Source organism: Eumetopias jubatus, unplaced genomic scaffold, assembly GCF_037043125.1.
Source record: "Eumetopias jubatus isolate StellerSeaLion01/CBP00866 unplaced genomic scaffold, mEumJub1_p1.0 scaffold_9, whole genome shotgun sequence".
NCBI lineage: Eukaryota > Metazoa > Chordata > Mammalia > Carnivora > Otariidae > Eumetopias > Eumetopias jubatus.
The window spans coordinates 136,288,460-136,304,971 of record NW_028274815.1 but is presented as its reverse complement, the minus strand read 5'-3'; the positions used below and the strand labels follow the sequence as shown (position 1 = coordinate 136,304,971).

General features: G+C 44.1%; 1 protein-coding gene across 1 annotated transcript in view; it reads right to left on the bottom strand.

The window, feature by feature from the left end:
* Positions 1-1,197: 1,197 nt before the first annotated feature.
* The window catches only part of RAB22A (RAB22A, member RAS oncogene family), a 54,884-nt gene continuing 39,569 nt past the window's right edge, over positions 1,198-16,512 (bottom strand). The window contains exons 4-7 of the mRNA XM_028089149.2: positions 13,738-13,809; positions 13,544-13,650; positions 12,780-12,889; positions 1,198-8,510 (exon numbers count right to left, since the gene is read on the bottom strand). Of these exons, the coding sequence (XP_027944950.1) occupies positions 8,413-8,510; positions 12,780-12,889; positions 13,544-13,650; positions 13,738-13,809 (387 nt within the window). The 3' untranslated portion in view covers positions 1,198-8,412. The remainder of the gene's footprint in view (positions 8,511-12,779; positions 12,890-13,543; positions 13,651-13,737; positions 13,810-16,512) is intronic.

The window sequence follows — 16,512 nt, the reverse complement described above, 5'->3', positions numbered from 1 at the left end:
CTTCTTGCATTCAACATGACATGTAGTGGAATCCGGTACAGGGTGTGTATGTCAAGTTCAAACCCAGGCAAAACTGACCTGTGACGTTAGAAAACAAGACAGTGACTGGAAGGAGGCACTGGGTGGGCCTCTGGGTTGTGGATGATGTCTTTTTGTGATCTGAGGAGTGGCTACAAGGGTGTGTCTCCTTTTTGAAAATTTAATGAGGTGTACACCGTATTTACAGCATTTTCTGTACATGTTATACTTCAGAAGAAACGTAAAAAACAATAAACTAATGACAAATAGTTTTTTAGACTGAATCAGATAAAGATTATCAGGGAGATGGCTTGTAAAAGCAAATTATAGGCGAGGGGCGCCTGGGTGGCTCTGTCGCTTAAGCATCTGACTCTTAATTTGGCCAGGTTATGATCTCAGGGTTGAGCTCGAGCCCCATGTCGGGCTCCATGCTGAGCGTGGAGTCTGCCTGAGCACCTCTTCCCCCACCCCCACTGCTCTCTTTCTCTCTCGAAAAAAAGTTAGACACGAGCGCTTCCTCTCTGTGAATGCTGTGCTGAATGCCAGATGCGTAGGTGTCTTCCCCAAGTATCACCTCCCCATTTTGCAGACGAAGGGAATGGAACTCAGAGAAGTTAGGAGCTTTCCTCAGGGCCATGCAGCCTAGAAAGGGGCTAGCTGGGACTCCACCCCAGGTCTGTCCATCTCTAGTCCTGTCTGCCCTCTCTCGGGACAGTCACGGCGTACAGACACGGTGCTTCTATGTAAAGGGGGGCATCAAAGAGAAAACAGGCATGTGGAGCTGTGCTCCTGTAGGCGGTGAGTGGCCCTGGGGGATTCCAGGGTTCGAGTCAACACTGGAATGGAAACACCAGCACCTTGGATGAGACCCCGCCCATCAGGGGAGAGGGCAGGACGCAGGTCCTCACTTGGCCGATGCTCACTGCAGGGCCCCCCGGCCTGCCTCCAGCCCCCTCCCGCACCTTAACTAAGGAAGGACTCGGAGAGGGAGACGCAGGAAGCCGGGAGGCCGGAGCAGAGACAAAAACACCTTGCTGCTCACCATACACGGTAGCTGTCAACGTTCGGGCATTTCAGTTTTCCCAAAAATAGCATTAAAGTTACTTCAGAATATTTGGCTGAGAAAAGCATGTGACGAACCACAGAGAGAAACCAAACCATCTGAAAGGCAAATACATGTATTTGTAAACATAGCATTTTATTAACAAAATGTTTACACCCTTCTTACAATACAACAAATTTTGTGGTGATTTAGCATGTTATACTCTATAAAGTTCATCGTAGAATAGTTAAGCTAAAACGATAGAGTTTAAAAGTATGCCAAATCCACCACCGTCTGCAAACTACCTACTACCAGCCTAAGTATAAAAAGAAAAGTCTTGTAACAAAAAAATCAAAAGATCTAGTTTTCTTTCGTCAGCATCTACAAACAGTACAGACATCATACATCATATGGTTTACATGTAGACTTAGGTCCAGCCCAAGGTAAAGACTGCAAAAATAAAGTCTTCGACACCCACACGAGCTTGGCCATCCCCATTACAACATTCCATCACAGGTGATCAAGCGATGCGTCATGCAGTGAAGCCATGGCTACAAATTTGGGCTGTTTACAGCGCTACAAAGCAGCCTAACCTGTAAGCAACTTAATGGTTTTGTTTTTCTTTTCCTTCCCCATAATAGGTGCTATTATAAAAAGGCACAAATATCTTACTCCTTGCATCGGGTCTTGAAAGGTATGACATTCCTAGGAGAAACAAGAGTTGCTGGTATGACAGCTTTGCTTTTATTTATTTATTTTTAAAGGTCTAGGCTCATCTCCGCAGCTGTTTCTCTTCAAGACTTTAGACGTGTATCTTTACATACTTTAACAGGTGCTCTGTTACAGACGAAGAAATGTTCTGACACTTCAACCATCTCGTCACCGACTCGAAAGCCCGTTTTGTCCCTCAGTCATGTTGCCCCCGTCGGCTAGTGCTGCCCGCTCCCTCTCTGGAAAGACAGGAGCTCCTCACCTAAACTTAGCCTTTGCGTCTCCCCACGGCACTTGGCGCTCGCCGGACCCGGTGGCGGCCACCGTGGCAGGCGGCATGGGAAGGAATGTTGCATGCCCTGAGGAGGTGGAGGGTGCTGTGCGTCTTTAAGGGAGAGCCCACCGCAAAATGAGAAGAAGAGAAATACGGCAAGGAGTCTGTTTCAATCACAGAGAAGGTGAGACATCAATTCTTAAGAAGGTCAGAGGCATGATTGACAATTATGTGAATGACTCATAAGGTGAAATGATGCAAAGACTGAGCTGGATGAGAGTAAAAAAAGAAAAATCTTTTCCAGGCCAATACAGCCCTGTCTACACAAGACAACAAATGGTTTAAAAATAGAGCCACCGATCAGTTGCCCTGACTAGCCAGCTGCCCACAATTCCCTCCACCCGCGCTGAATCGACCGGTCACTCTGACATCACGTGCATGACCCATATTCAGAAAAAGTTCCATAAACTCCGTGATAACCTCACATGCGAAGTCAGCAGAGGTATGCACACTTCAGCCTTGCTTTCAACGTTTTTCAGGGGGTAAAACTCACTATTCAAGCACAGATTTGATGACAAAATTGATAAAGGACAAATGATGTGAGACTGAGGCCCCGAGGCGAAGTCACACGCTGCTGTGTGCTGAACAACGCGCCCGAGCCAGCTCTGGACTCGCTGTGGGCCAGCAGGTGCGTGCTCCGTTCTCCACAATCTGACTTATGCTGTCCCGGGAGCCACCCGAGCAATTTCAGTTCTGAGTAAAGACTACCGGCCCTCCGTGCAATATGCTGTATTAAAGATGATTTCCTTCACAGTACCGCATTCAACACAATCTGCTTCCAGAAACGAGGACACGTTCCCGAATAAAGAAGTGGCATCAAAACCAGCACGTTTTGTTTCTGTGGCGTGATTAAGGAGAACATCAAGAATCTACAGTTTACAAATACCAATTAAAGAAGGCTTTTTCAAAAAATCATGACTATCTCAGGGTTTCCCATTTTTTTTTTTTTTTTTAAAGATTTTATTTTTATTTATTCAAGAGAGAGAGAGAATGAAAGATAGAGAGTATGAGAGGGAAGAGGGTCAGAGGGAGAAGCAGACACCCTGCTGAGCAGGGAGCCCGATGTGGGCCTCGATCCCAGGACTCCAGGATCATGACCTGAGCCGAAGGCAGTCGCTTAACCAACTGAGCCACCCAGGCGCCCCAGGGTTTCCCATTTATTAGCTGAATTCTGGGCACTTGAATTCCTGTTCATGGGAAGCTATCCAGAATTTGGTTTGCTTCATTTACGAAGCATTTTGATGAGGTACTGGGCACCATACAGATTCGAAAACGAGCTAACAATAAATTAAATCTTTTTTCCTTAAATTTGTTCAGACTCCATGGTTTTAATTGCAGTACCGATGGAGGGCACATCCTCATCTCACTCTCTAAGATGTTCAATGTGATAAGGAAAGATGGAAGGTTTAAAATTTTTCTTTTTATTAAACTTCTGAATCCTTTTGTTTTGAAGACAAAAATATTCTAGCATCTGTAATTGATTATACTCTAAAAGGAAAGAACACAGATATTAGTTATTTCTGATGGTGCAGACCATCAAATTAAAGTTGATCTATGCTACTGGAAGTCCTTCTAGATTTGGAAAGTAAATCATTTTCCTATATACTCAGAGCATCCTGAAGGACAAACCGAGAAATATGGGAATTCTTGGTTTTATTTATTCACTTTCTTCATTATGTCTAATGCAACTTCATCACGCCAGGTCTCTCTTATCATTCTCTTAGATTGAAAAAGCGGAGGCTCCTGAAAAATGTAACACCCTCCTAATATTTTTTAGACTTTCATTTGCACATAAAACAGGACAAATGCCCCAGAATTCCATTAATGTTTCTTGCAAATCTGATAATCAAATTGCCTGGATTTCTATTACTGGAAGTCAAGACAAGTAACTCTGCTGTCAAGAGAAATTGGCAGAGGTCGTTTCTTCCACGCCTAGGCTAGATTTCCACACGACCTCCCTTTTCTAAAACTGTGCCTATAACGTGTATCTCCTGGACAGATCTGTTACTTGGACTGTTTTTTTTTTTTTAATGATCGTGCTGTAGGAGTTAAGGTAAGTCTCCTAAACATCACCTTGATTCATTGTTGAGCTTGTCATGCACCAAGCTAATTGAAGGCAGGTATATACTGATAGCTTGACCCATAAAAGTACATTCCACTTCTTCCTTTTTTAAAATACTTTAACTGTTAAGAGGTAGACTCTCTTGAAGTCAAACTGTAAACAGAAGTCATGCTGCCAGTCCCTTTCCAACAAATTTAAACGAGGACGATTTTTCCATGAGTTCACACCATCTAGCTTATCGTGATCATGAACTTTCCTTATAGAGTCAGGAAGAACATTTACAGACTACTGAGTTTAGAGAAGAGAGCCAGCCTGAGTGTGTGGGCTGTCATCTCCCCAGTGTTCTGAAGCAGGTACCTGGTAGATACCAGAGTTAAGGGGCTCTCGGTAGGTCTTCCTCAGAAGGGAAGGATTCCCTCATTACTTCTACAGACAGGCTCTTGCAAAGACATCTGAATGTGGGGGGGGGGGCTCAGCTGTTGTATATAATATTCTTTGCACCTATTATACAACCGCAGGGCCATGAATCATGTTCTGTGTGTTCTGAAAAAAATGAGTAGGAAAAAATGCTTGTAAGAATTTATATAACCTCTTTTGCAACTCACCCACAGAAGAGAAAAGAGGCATCTAACGGTGAACAAATGTCTTTTCAAGCCCCGAGGTGGACATGCCAATCAGTGCAGTGTAATCTGAGTCAAACCTGTCCATTTTAACACACTGCCGAGAAGGTAGCGAGATTCTGCTTTGACATCTCCAGGAAAGCCATGGAGTGGTTCTCTAAAGGACATTTTCATTACTCCATCTCCCAGAGTTTAATTTAGAAGGTCTCCTAGAACTGTTTTCCTTCTTGAGAAAAAAAAAAAAAATACAAGACTTAAAGAGAAATTCTAAAACTACATATGGTCTTCCTTCCCTTTTTATATACTTAAAAAATAATGAAAAATCATCGCCTCGAGAAGGGCACCAGCCCACTCCAGGGAGGAGGTCAAGCCTCTAAAACAAAAGACTCTAACCTTCGGATACGGGAGGCGTCCGCTCAACCAAAATCATAAATGGGCAACAAGGAAGTGTGTTATTTTAAAGGAACCAGCTCTCACAGCCGCTCTGCGTAGCACTTATTCTGCCTATGGCTGAAAAGCAGGTGATGGAGGTTTCATTTGGAACCAGAAGGGCTTGCAATAGGTACTTCTCCCTAATCACTTCTTAAAGAGAGTTTAAAATGAAGGACACTTAATCATACTCTTACTTTATGTTCTTTTAATCACCAAATGATGGCTAATTAGTTATCACAGAATCGGAAAAACACTTGTGTGAAAGGAGAGTTCTGGAGACTGATGGTTCCTAGGACTGGGCACCTGCAAAGAGCTCATTTCAATTTCTCTGAGAGGAATCAATATACACTTGCAGCTAATTAATGATTTTTCTCTTTTTCAGTCCCCAAAGTTTTTTAAAATGGCCCTTTGTCAGAAGGGAACCAAAAAGAAGATTTTTATAGATGGGCTGTGTCTCAATTCCTTTGAAATCTAGCTTTTTCCCATAAGAAATAACTGAGAATATATGAAATGTGTATGAGATCATTGCTTGGTCAGGTTATTAATCCAAAGCATGTTCAAAATAAAACAACTGCTTCCACCTTTAATCTCCACCTCTGCATCACACAAGCGAACAAAACAAATGGAAACATTTCCCCCTGTTTTCATGGGGTATGGATCACAAAGATCTGAGATGACAAGGTGCTGCTGCTAGTGGTTAAGAAGGTGCTACATGAGAAGCAGGGTCTTGTGGATTCCTGAGACAGTCTGATGAAAAGGAGGGCAGAAGAGAAGAGGCCCCAGAACGTGGGAAGACAGCGATGTTGCACAAGCCACCCACCCGTCATTCATTCTGGGACTAAAACATGTGGCCAGAACCAAACAGAAGCCCTCTCTACAAACGGGGAGGAGCGTGAGAAGTCATGAAAAAAGAACAGCCAAGGAGGGCCTGAAGAGCCGGCCCTGTTTTGGGCTAACTGCAGTGACGGTGGGGCCAGGATGAGAGGCAGGCCAACACCTTGCCAGTCAGACAGGCACGGAAGCACGCCGCCTTCCCCGGGCACCCAGACCCCAGGGAATCATCGCCAGGCTGGCAGGTTTGGTGGGAAGACTGTGAAGGTCACAGATGTGCGTCATCTTTTGGTGAAGACAGAAAGGGCCACCCATGCACCGCCTCTTCGGTAGTGAGTCAAGCACCCTTTGTTTTCATTTTGTTTGTTGTCGTGGAGATGGAGGCCCAGCAGTGGGAGCGTTAGGGACACACCAGGGCCGAGGTCAGACGCCCTGACCCACCTGCCTGCGTAGGAAAGGAGACTCAGCCCCCTTCAGGTGTCAAGAGCCCACCCTTAGAATCGTGTGTTTTTTCTTACAGCTTTTGCTCATTTCATGGTGGGAAGGGAGCAAGCTGCTAGGAGGGTATTGAGTCCGCATGTATTTTAAAAAAAACGTTAGAATTTTCCCTAACTACAGTCCTTCCATATGATTTCAGCAAGAGAATAAATAATTTCAAACGCTTAAGATATACACCAGGGAAAAGGGAATCGCTTTTTACTTAATCTGGGTTATAATTTTCCCATTAAAATCTACCCATATCAAGTGGGGGGCACAGGGAAATAACAATTATTTTTAAAAGTTTCAACTGTTCGGTTTAAGGATAGCTCTGAAAACACAATTTAGTTTGAAATTCAAGCTGTTTCATTTCCTATTTAATCTTGTAAATTTCCTTCCCTTACAATACTCAGGTTGGAAGGGTGCCAAATTAGACCAGGAGCAAATTGTCACCAACTTCACTTCAGTGCTTTATTTTTAGATTATATTAAAAACCTCATTAGGCTCCCTGAGGGAAAGAGTGTTAACCACTAACAGAGGCAGGGGGATAAAGGAAACGGAAAGATAAGCTGAATTGTTAACAAGGAAAGCTCGCTTGAAACACTTGTCTGAGGTCGCTGTAAATGCTAAAAGAAACTTATTACTAAGACCAGGTGAAATGACTTGAACTTGGAGTGTAATCTTTTACCCCCAGGCTAGGAAGGGCTAGTCAGGCTTGTCAAAGTGGCATATGTCTTTATTATGATTTCCAGATGGGATGTGGAAGGGAGGGGTGGGTGGAAGGAGAGGCAGAGACCTCTTCAAAGACTGTAAGCCAAGTGCTCTGTGCTCTCGCCCAACAGAAATGTGCGGCAGAGCCCCCCACGTGTAGGCTGAGAGGTGGGTGGGCACACCAAGACACTGGCTGCGAGATTAAATGGAGTGTTGGGTGAAACATAGAATTTATTCATGTATTTACATAATTTATAATCTTTAAGCAATGGTCTCATAAATATAGACTACAACTTTACATATGCTAAGCAACAGATAACTGTTTTCCCCACCAAAATATCTGGGTTAAATAAAAAATTGACAGAATTTACACCACTTTCTTTACTATCTCTCTTCTTCCTCTTTTTTAAACCACTGCTAGTCAGTTCAAACATATGCAATTCAATTTATTCCAGGCAGCTTCTCTACCGCCACCATCTTGATCATGACAGCTTATTTAAAAAGGTGCCAATAATGTGTTTTGTGACACATACAGGACGAGGTTGGAATGCAAACCTCGAGTGAGCTATGCATCTGTTGTTACCGTTATTAATTTACTGTATGTTATCGTGGGCTAAAGTATTCAATGAAAAGTGCTTTAGAGATGGTGGGGACGGAGTCATTTCCATCAGTCCTATAAATAACCCAGTTTAGCTCCCAATAATGATTGCCATCCCTCCACTTACGATCACCTACCACATTTTAAATGATATGATTCCCTCTAACAGTGGTAACGGGAAACCAAGGAAATTACAATCTCTGCAAGGTCTTTTCTTCCTCAAGAACCATGAAAGTGCTAATTTTCCCTTTACAAATGTTACATAAAATCTTGATTACAAAACTACTCAACAATTTAATCCTACCATCCGTACAATTACATGTTCCTTTTCAGCAAGGTCAAAAGCCAACGATGCAGTCCCTCTGCACACCAGACTCGTGACACGACAGCGGTCCGCAGACTGAAATGTTACTGCAGCAGCCTCCAAGGAGGAAGCGGAACTGGCCAATTTCTCTGAGTCCTTTTTGCATGAAGACCCAAGCCGGCGAGGCGAAACCTGCTGGCAGGGACCCCAGCCCTCCTGTTAACGTTCTGGACCACCTACTTCATCATCAAGTCTGGGAGGCCGAGGCTCGGTCAGCAGCAGCTTCGCTGTGGCTCGGAAGGCTGTCTCCGGAGCTTGAAGCCCTTGCCGCCAGACGGCGGGTTGGCGTCAGCGGATGGAATTCTTCGACCTAGACGGAGAGGAGAGGAGGGAAGGGAAGGAACTTTAACTTTCCAAATCTGTTCATTCTCAGACGCAACAATCATGCAGATGCAAGTTGACGGGTTTCACTAAAATAAAAAGAGTTGAACAAATTTTCAATCTGGGAATCATTTTCGATTTATAGAAAAGTTGCAAAGATAACATAGAGAGTTGCTATCTAGCCTTCACCCAGGGCATGTCCGCATCTTAACTCCCGTGGGACATTTGTGGACATGAAGAATTGGGCACTGGCACATCACTAACTAAGGTCCAGACTTTGTGCAGACGACATCAGTTTTTCTACGTATGTCCTATTTCTGTTCAAGGGTCTGAACAAGGATATCACATTGCATTTAGTAAAAATGTTTTTAAATAAAAAGAAATTACATGCCAACAAAACACTCTCAGTAGGGAGTATATGCACTTTGGTAATTCCATCCGAACATGCCTGTCCCTCGGCCTCGGGGCAGAGCCACCATCCAGAGACAGGTGTGCACAGATGCCTACAGGACACACACACACCTGTACCTGGCCCCCTCCTTAAGACCCGAGAGGAGCAGACAGGCGCACTGTCGTCCACCTTGCCGCTTCCACTGGATACGCTCTGGGGGTGGTCTCCCTGCAGCACTATTTCTAATAGCTCTGTGCTACTGCACCGCATGGGTGTACCATGATTTATTTATCCATTCCCCTGTTGATGGATATTTAGTTTGTTTCCAACACTGTGATGGTATTAACAACAATGTAAAAACTATCTCCGCGAACCAATGTGTAAGATAAGTTAACAGGAGTGGGGGAACTGGGTCAGCTATTCTCCTCCTGGGTATTTATCTGACACACACACCATATTCCCAGTGTCTATCCAGCACAAATGCAAGAAGGACGTGCAATTTAAATTTTGACAGATGCTGCCAAATTGCTCTCTGAAGAGGCTGTGCCACTTTATTCTCCTACCAACAATGCATGAGAATGAACAGGTTTCACTTTACTGCTCCGTGAAGCATAATGTCAATTTCAGGAGAAACCTTAAATCACCATCCACCTACCCAGCCCATAACGCAAGGGTTGTGTCCACGCACAAAGGCCTTCCAGATGCCCTCCTACTTCTTAGCTCTCTCCAATACCTCCCACACTAAAATCAGCCAGGAGCCAGAAGCACATTACTTACTTGCCTACAGAGCTATGTCCCTTGAATTAGACCCTAAGCTCTTCGAGGTAAAAGGTTCTTTTTTCTCCATCTTTGTTTCTGGTATCTATTTAGCACAGTACCGGGCACGGAGGTATTTTGAAAGCGTGGAATGAACAGACACATGCATCTTGTGGCACTAACAAGGCTGCCAATTCTTAGGTCCTTGGTCACCAAGCCTGGAGCCTCTAGGATGTTGGGCAGCCTGCAAAGCCAGGAGGGTAGTACACAGCATGGTGTCTACACTTGAAAGTGTCCCCCAGAATGTCCTATAACTACTTTTCAAATGCCTGTAGATACTGCTGTGAATAAATTGCAAATTTATTTAAAAAGCTTTACTGAAGCTTCTTGTTGTTACATATTTCTAATAAATGGATCATGGAAATCCAGCTGGTATTACAGTGCCATCTCTGAAACAGTCTTAGAAGCAAGCAGAGGAGAACATCTTTATAACCTGGGAATAGACCATGACCTCTTAAACTAGAACCTAAAAGTGCTAACCGTAAGGGTAAATAAGGATAATTTGGATTATATCAAGATTAAAAATCCCAGCTCTATGAAACAGTTGATTCACAAATGGAGGTCAAGCCACAAAGCAGATCTTTCCAATACACATAATCAACGATGGACTCGTATCCAAAATAAACTATAAACATAATTAAGAAAAAGGCAGGTAGCCCTACAGGAAAATAGGCAAAAGTTCACAAAAGAGGATATCGAGATATTTTCACATAAAAGTAAATAAATATCCAGAAAGGGGCTCAGCTTCATTAACTGTGCATCACAAATGCAGATCAAGACACACACAGCAGACCCAGAGTGACTGGGGTTCCATGTACCACTGGTGTGAGCACCCGCTGGGGTAACCACTTTGAAGACCTCCTCCCAGACACCTGCACACCCATCTTCTCCTGGGTATCAACAGGCCTGAGAAACACGCGTCCGCAACGTGTGCACACTGGACATGAAGTGAGTGCTCACAGAAGGACTATTTACCCCAGCTCTGAACTGCAAGCAACTACGCACATGCCCATCAACGGGATGGATAATGACACAGTGGATGTTCTCCCCCGCCACACACACACTACAGTAATGAGGATGAGTCATGGAATGATATGGATGAGTCTAACACATGTAATGTCGAGCTAAAGCAGCCAGACAGAAAAGGGGACAGAGAGTTTGTTTTTTAGAAAATATAAAGTATAAAAACAGGCAAAACAAATCTGAAGAGCTGGCAGTCAGGACTGTGCTTCCTTGGGGGTGGGGGATAGGGAAGAATTGGAAGGGCATGGGGGAGGGTTCTGGGGTCTCGATCTGAGTGCCGACTGTAGGAGGATACTCGGTTTGTGGAAATTCCTTCTGTTTTATAGTGCTAAGCATCCTTCTGTACGTATATTACACTTCAATAAAAAGCATGCCAGGCACTGTGCAATTTTACAACACCCAGTAAACAATAAACTCAATTTACTTCTCTCTAAATTTTTCTAATCTTTGTCAACATGTATTTATTTTATTTTTCACAGTTAAAATGAGTATGTACATGCTAGTTTTATATAACAATTTTCATTGTTGGCATAACTCACTACCTTCCTGTTTTTAATACCGCTGGAGTAAAGAACACTTAAAAAAAAAAAACGATAATTTTGGCACACTCACAACACCACGCACTTAAGATATTTTAGCTTGAACTAAAAAATTCCCGATTGGCCTCATGTTGCCTTTCAAGCATGCATCTGGGTGACTGTTCTTTATAGTTGAGGAAGACCACAGACATTATGACTTCAAACACTGAAGGGAAGGGACTGGACGAGAGGCTGCGGGCCCACAGGCCAGTGGCCCCCTATGGCCCCAGATGGGTTTGGTAGGCCTGCACAGCGCTTTGAAAATATCTGAACGGCCAAATCTAAACAGCATGACATGTTACATAAAATCCAGGTCTCTGAACAAACTAAAATCATCAAAAAGCATAAAAATAACCCCAGTAATTAATTGGGCAACCAGGAGCCTCCATTCCACTGTGACCCCACCTGCTGGAGCAGGGCCCACATGTGCCAGCTGTTGGGGTCATGCGGGCTTTCTGCTGCTCCCATGTCTCAGTGCTGGTGGCCCATCCCTGCCTGGCCTTGTGGGGCGCTGGGTTTTGCACTCCCTCCTCTACACGATGGCCAAGTGCACTTCCAGCCTCAGTCACCTCTGACCTCACCCAGAAAGTTCACTGTTCCCTGTCTGCTTTCTCCTGTTCTCCACCTGGAAGTCTGACACGTCAGGGTAACGTGAATCCCAGATCTCCGCATAACCTGCTCTGCCCAATTTCAGTTCCAACATCACCCGCTCTGAGAGGCCTTCATTGACTACCTACAGACACTCCTTCACCTCATCCCACATTATGTTTTTCCTATCGCTGTGCATCATCCGAAGGGATCGCAATGGTTTCTGCGTTCACTGCCTGGCTCCTGCAGTAGAATGTGTGTTTCAGGAGACAGGGGCTGTGCCTGTCTTGCTCGCCACGGTCTCCCTTGGGCCTGGAACCGTTCTCAATAAATATTTTGATGAATTTGAATGAAATGAATAAACACAGATACAATCTGTAGAGGATCCCAAAGGGATGCTGCAGCCTCCTTCCATCCAGCGGCATCATGTTAACACTTCTGGAAAAGGAAGGGGGAAGGGTGGAAAGAGAGGCCTTACTTTCTACTCGCCTGGTATTTCATTTTTGAGGGTTTTCTTACAGTGGAGTCACACCTGCATTTCATTTCCCTTTACCGATCTGTTCGTTTTCGATGACTAACTGAAACACATTTAAAGAGAGACCAAGGGAGAGGTGGCAGCTTCCAGGCCCTGTGCACAGTTTACTCGGTAGCAACACTCTTCGAGAAGGGAGGCAGCAGCTCCCCAGCAATTAGAACACGATTTGAGACCTGGCCGCCACTCCTACGTTCTCCCACCTCGTTCCACTGAGAACAATGGTGGAGACCAGACGACTCGATGTGCAGAGGGAATTCTCCCCAGTTGTGTAACTCTGTATTAAGGTGCTCTGCAAAGACAAAACCCATACAGCACAGAGATACTCACTAATTTCTATAAACAGTTCATTTATGTTTATCGCATTTTTCGCGCTGGTCTCCACAAAAATTGCATGGATGGAGTCGGCATAGTCCTTAGCATCTCTCTCCATGACTTCTCTGGAAGGCAACAATCGCAAATCAGAAATTCTACCCATCAAGAGCTTATCCTACCTACCCAGTAATTACCCTACCCTACCCACCTACCCAGTAATTAACCAGATTAGTGATGACAAAGGATGTCATGAACGGCTAGTGACCAAGCCCTGACATGTGGTCTTCCCAAACGCACCACTGCTGTGGTTACACAGCACAAAACTGAACTCAGCACTACTAACAATGCATCTGTCTGATGGAACGATCACAGAACGGCAAGGGTTTCTTTTCCCGCCAAAGTCGAGTCCTTGCTTTGGGAATCATGGAAGTAGTCCAGAGAAATTGCCAGTAAATGTGTTTCCCTTAAAGTATGTATGTTTTCCCATTCAAGCACCCGATGTCATGGGAACTGGGGGGCTACACTCATCTCAGATAATGTCAAGTATGATGTAACCAATGTTTACATAAATCACACACCTGTGCCTCTCTTTCTTTCATCTAATCAGCCCCCAATGTCTGAACTCTTAATTTTTGTTTGAAACTTCAGGACACCAACTAAACAAAAAGGAATTTTTCAGTGTCAGAGATAAAATAAAAGCAAGATTCTTATACTGGATATTGCTCAGGAACAAAGGGAACACATAGTCAGCACTGTCCTCTCCCGGTCTCGTAACGCACCTGACGTCGACAAGATCACACTTATTCCCGGCAATAGCAACGACGATATTGGGCGGGCCGTGCTGCCGGAGTTCTTTCACCCAGTTCTTCAGCGTTGAGAATGTCTCCTGGAACACAAAACACGAAAGCGACTGGAGGCCGAAGCAGCCAAGAGAGAGCTTTCAAAACAGTCTACGGCAAATGTAAAGGCTTACTTCTTTTGTGATGTCGTAAACAATGATGGCCGCAGCCGAGCCTCGGTAGTACATCGGCGCTAAGGCACGAAACTGCAGAGAAGGGGAAAGAAGAAACAACAAAATTGGGAAAGCGGGTTAGAGATGTTTCTCACCAGACTTTTAGGCCCAGTGGCCCTGCACAAAAAGTAATCTTTGTCTTAAGCCCGAGCCCAGGACACGGCGCCACAGAGCAGAGGAAGCGGCAATTACCAAGGGCAAGAAACTCTTCACGTAACTCCGTTTCTCAGAAAATAGTTTATAATACAGTTTTATAGGAATTAAATATGCTGCTATAAACAACTGTTTCAGCTAAAAAGGCTTTTTAATTGAACTCAGTGTTATAATTCCCGAATTCATTTGTTCAATAGTCCTTTAAACTTTGGCTTCCCAAACTATCAAGGAGATAAAAATAATGCTGTAAATAGTTCTCCAGAGAAGTGGCTGCATTTGGGTGCCGTAAAGATAAGGCTGTAATCTAAATGCTGATTGTACTACAGAAATGAGTACACATTTACATTCGCTACTTGGATGAGTCTGTAACTCGCCTGTTTGATATCCGCACACGTGGCAATTCCCAAATGCGGGTAGAACTCTCATTTACATGCATTTCACTCTGTGCGCGTGGCCCCTTCCCACCTGCCGCCCCCCACCCCTACCCGGTGACAGGGAGGGAAGGGATGGGAAGGCGAGGCAGGGGGATAACCACAGGGCTCAGTCAACAGGCCACCTCTCCTGATGAGCACGCGATGGAAAGTGGAAAATGTGAGGCTCTTTACCCAGTCGACGCTGATCCTGGGCAACCCGCTCAGTGGATATGATGCCCATGCTTGCAGCTAAGAAATTTACCAACTAGATCTTTGTCTTAGACCCTGCCTTTCAAACCTGACCCCTATGGCTGATGTGATACCCCTGTACTCTCACCCTGCTTCTCCGCTCTGGTGGCTGACCCCCAAGTACGCGTAGGAACTGTCGTCAGAGGTGAGCATCTGGTGTACTGTACGATTTACATACGCAGTTATAGATTCTGCAACTTCTTATCCAATGAGCTTAACCTTTGGCTTCTAAACTTTTAAGTTATTTTGAATTTTGCAAAAGAAAGTGAAATTATGACTGTAAACTCCAGGAGGGAAGAGAGCATGTCTGCTCAGTATATACCATTTTATCTCTGGAGCCCGATGCCTGGCACACTGTAGGTAAGCAAGAATTGGTGAATAAATAAGAACTGTTTAAATATGAGGTGATGTGGAACTAAATGCCAGACCAGATCTGGCATTATGAAGCTTTCCTACTACTATTTGTGAGAAAAATCTCTGCCACTGGGGTGAAAGCTAGGTAACTTCCAATAAAATACGTTAAGTTGGAGAGAGAAAATAACAAAACTAAGGACTGCAAGCAAGAAAGCACTACAGAATAGGAAACATTATTAGATGGAGAAGACTCTGGACTGATTTTCATGGGCTGAGAGTTAGCAGGAGCATGCAAAGAGCACAAATGGTGATGGTATTAGCTTTTCCTTTCACTTCCCTTCCTTCACTTCGTTCATTCCTTTTTGCATATAGTGGACACAAAATGTTACGTTAGTTTCAAGGGTACAACACTGTGATTGGACAAGTCTATATGCTGTGCTGTGCTCCCCATAAGTAGAGCTACCAATCTGTCCCCATTCATCACAATTACAATACCATTGACTATATTTCTTGTGCTGCACCTTTCACCCTCGTGACTGATTCATTCCATACCGGGAGCCTGTGCCCCCCACTCCCCTTCACCCATTTTGCCCACCTCCTCAACCCCTTCCTTCCAGCAACCACCACTTTGTTCTCTGTAGCTATGCAGACCCATAGCTTGTTTGTTTTTTTGATTCCGTATATGAGTGAAATCATATGGTATTTGCCTTTCTCTGACTTATTTCACTTAGCATTATACCCTCTAGCTCCATCCATGCTGTTGCAGATGGCAAGATTTTTTTTTTAAGGCTGAGAAATACTCCCTTTTATACACACACACACACACACACACAGCACACCTGTTTATCCATTCATTGTTCAATGGACACTTGGGCTGCTTCCATATTCTTGGCTATTGTAAATAATGCTGCAATAAACAAGGATGCATCTATCTTTTTGAATTAGTGTTTCATTTTCTCTGGGTAAATACCCAGCAGTGGAATTACTAGATCATGTGGTAGTTCTATTTTTAATTTCCTGAGGAACTTCCATACTGTTTTCCACAGTAGGGGCACCAATTTACATTCCCACCAACAGTGCAAGAGGGTTCCTTTTTCTCTGCATCCTTGCTAACACTTGTTGTTTCTTGTCTTTTTGTTTGTTTGTTTTTTAAGTAGGCTCCACACCCAGGGTGGAGCCCAGTGCAGGTCTTGAACTCATGGCCCTGAGATCAAGCCCTGAGCTGAGATCAAGAGTCAGATGCCTAACTGACTGAGCCGCCCAGGTGCCCCTCTGTCTTTTTGAAACTTGACATTCTGACAGGTGTGAGGTAATATATCTTTGTGGTTTTGATTTGTGTTTTCCTAGTGATTGGTGATGTTGAGGATCTTTCCATGTGTCTGTTAACCATCTGTATGTCTTCCTTGGAAAAATGTCTATTCAGTTCCTCTGCCCATTTAAAAATCAGATTTGTTGTTGTTGCTTTCTGGGTACTGAGTTGTATAAGTTCTTTATTTATTTTGGGTATTAACCCCTTATCAGATATATAATTTTTAGCTTTCATTTTGATATATTATACTGGCAACAT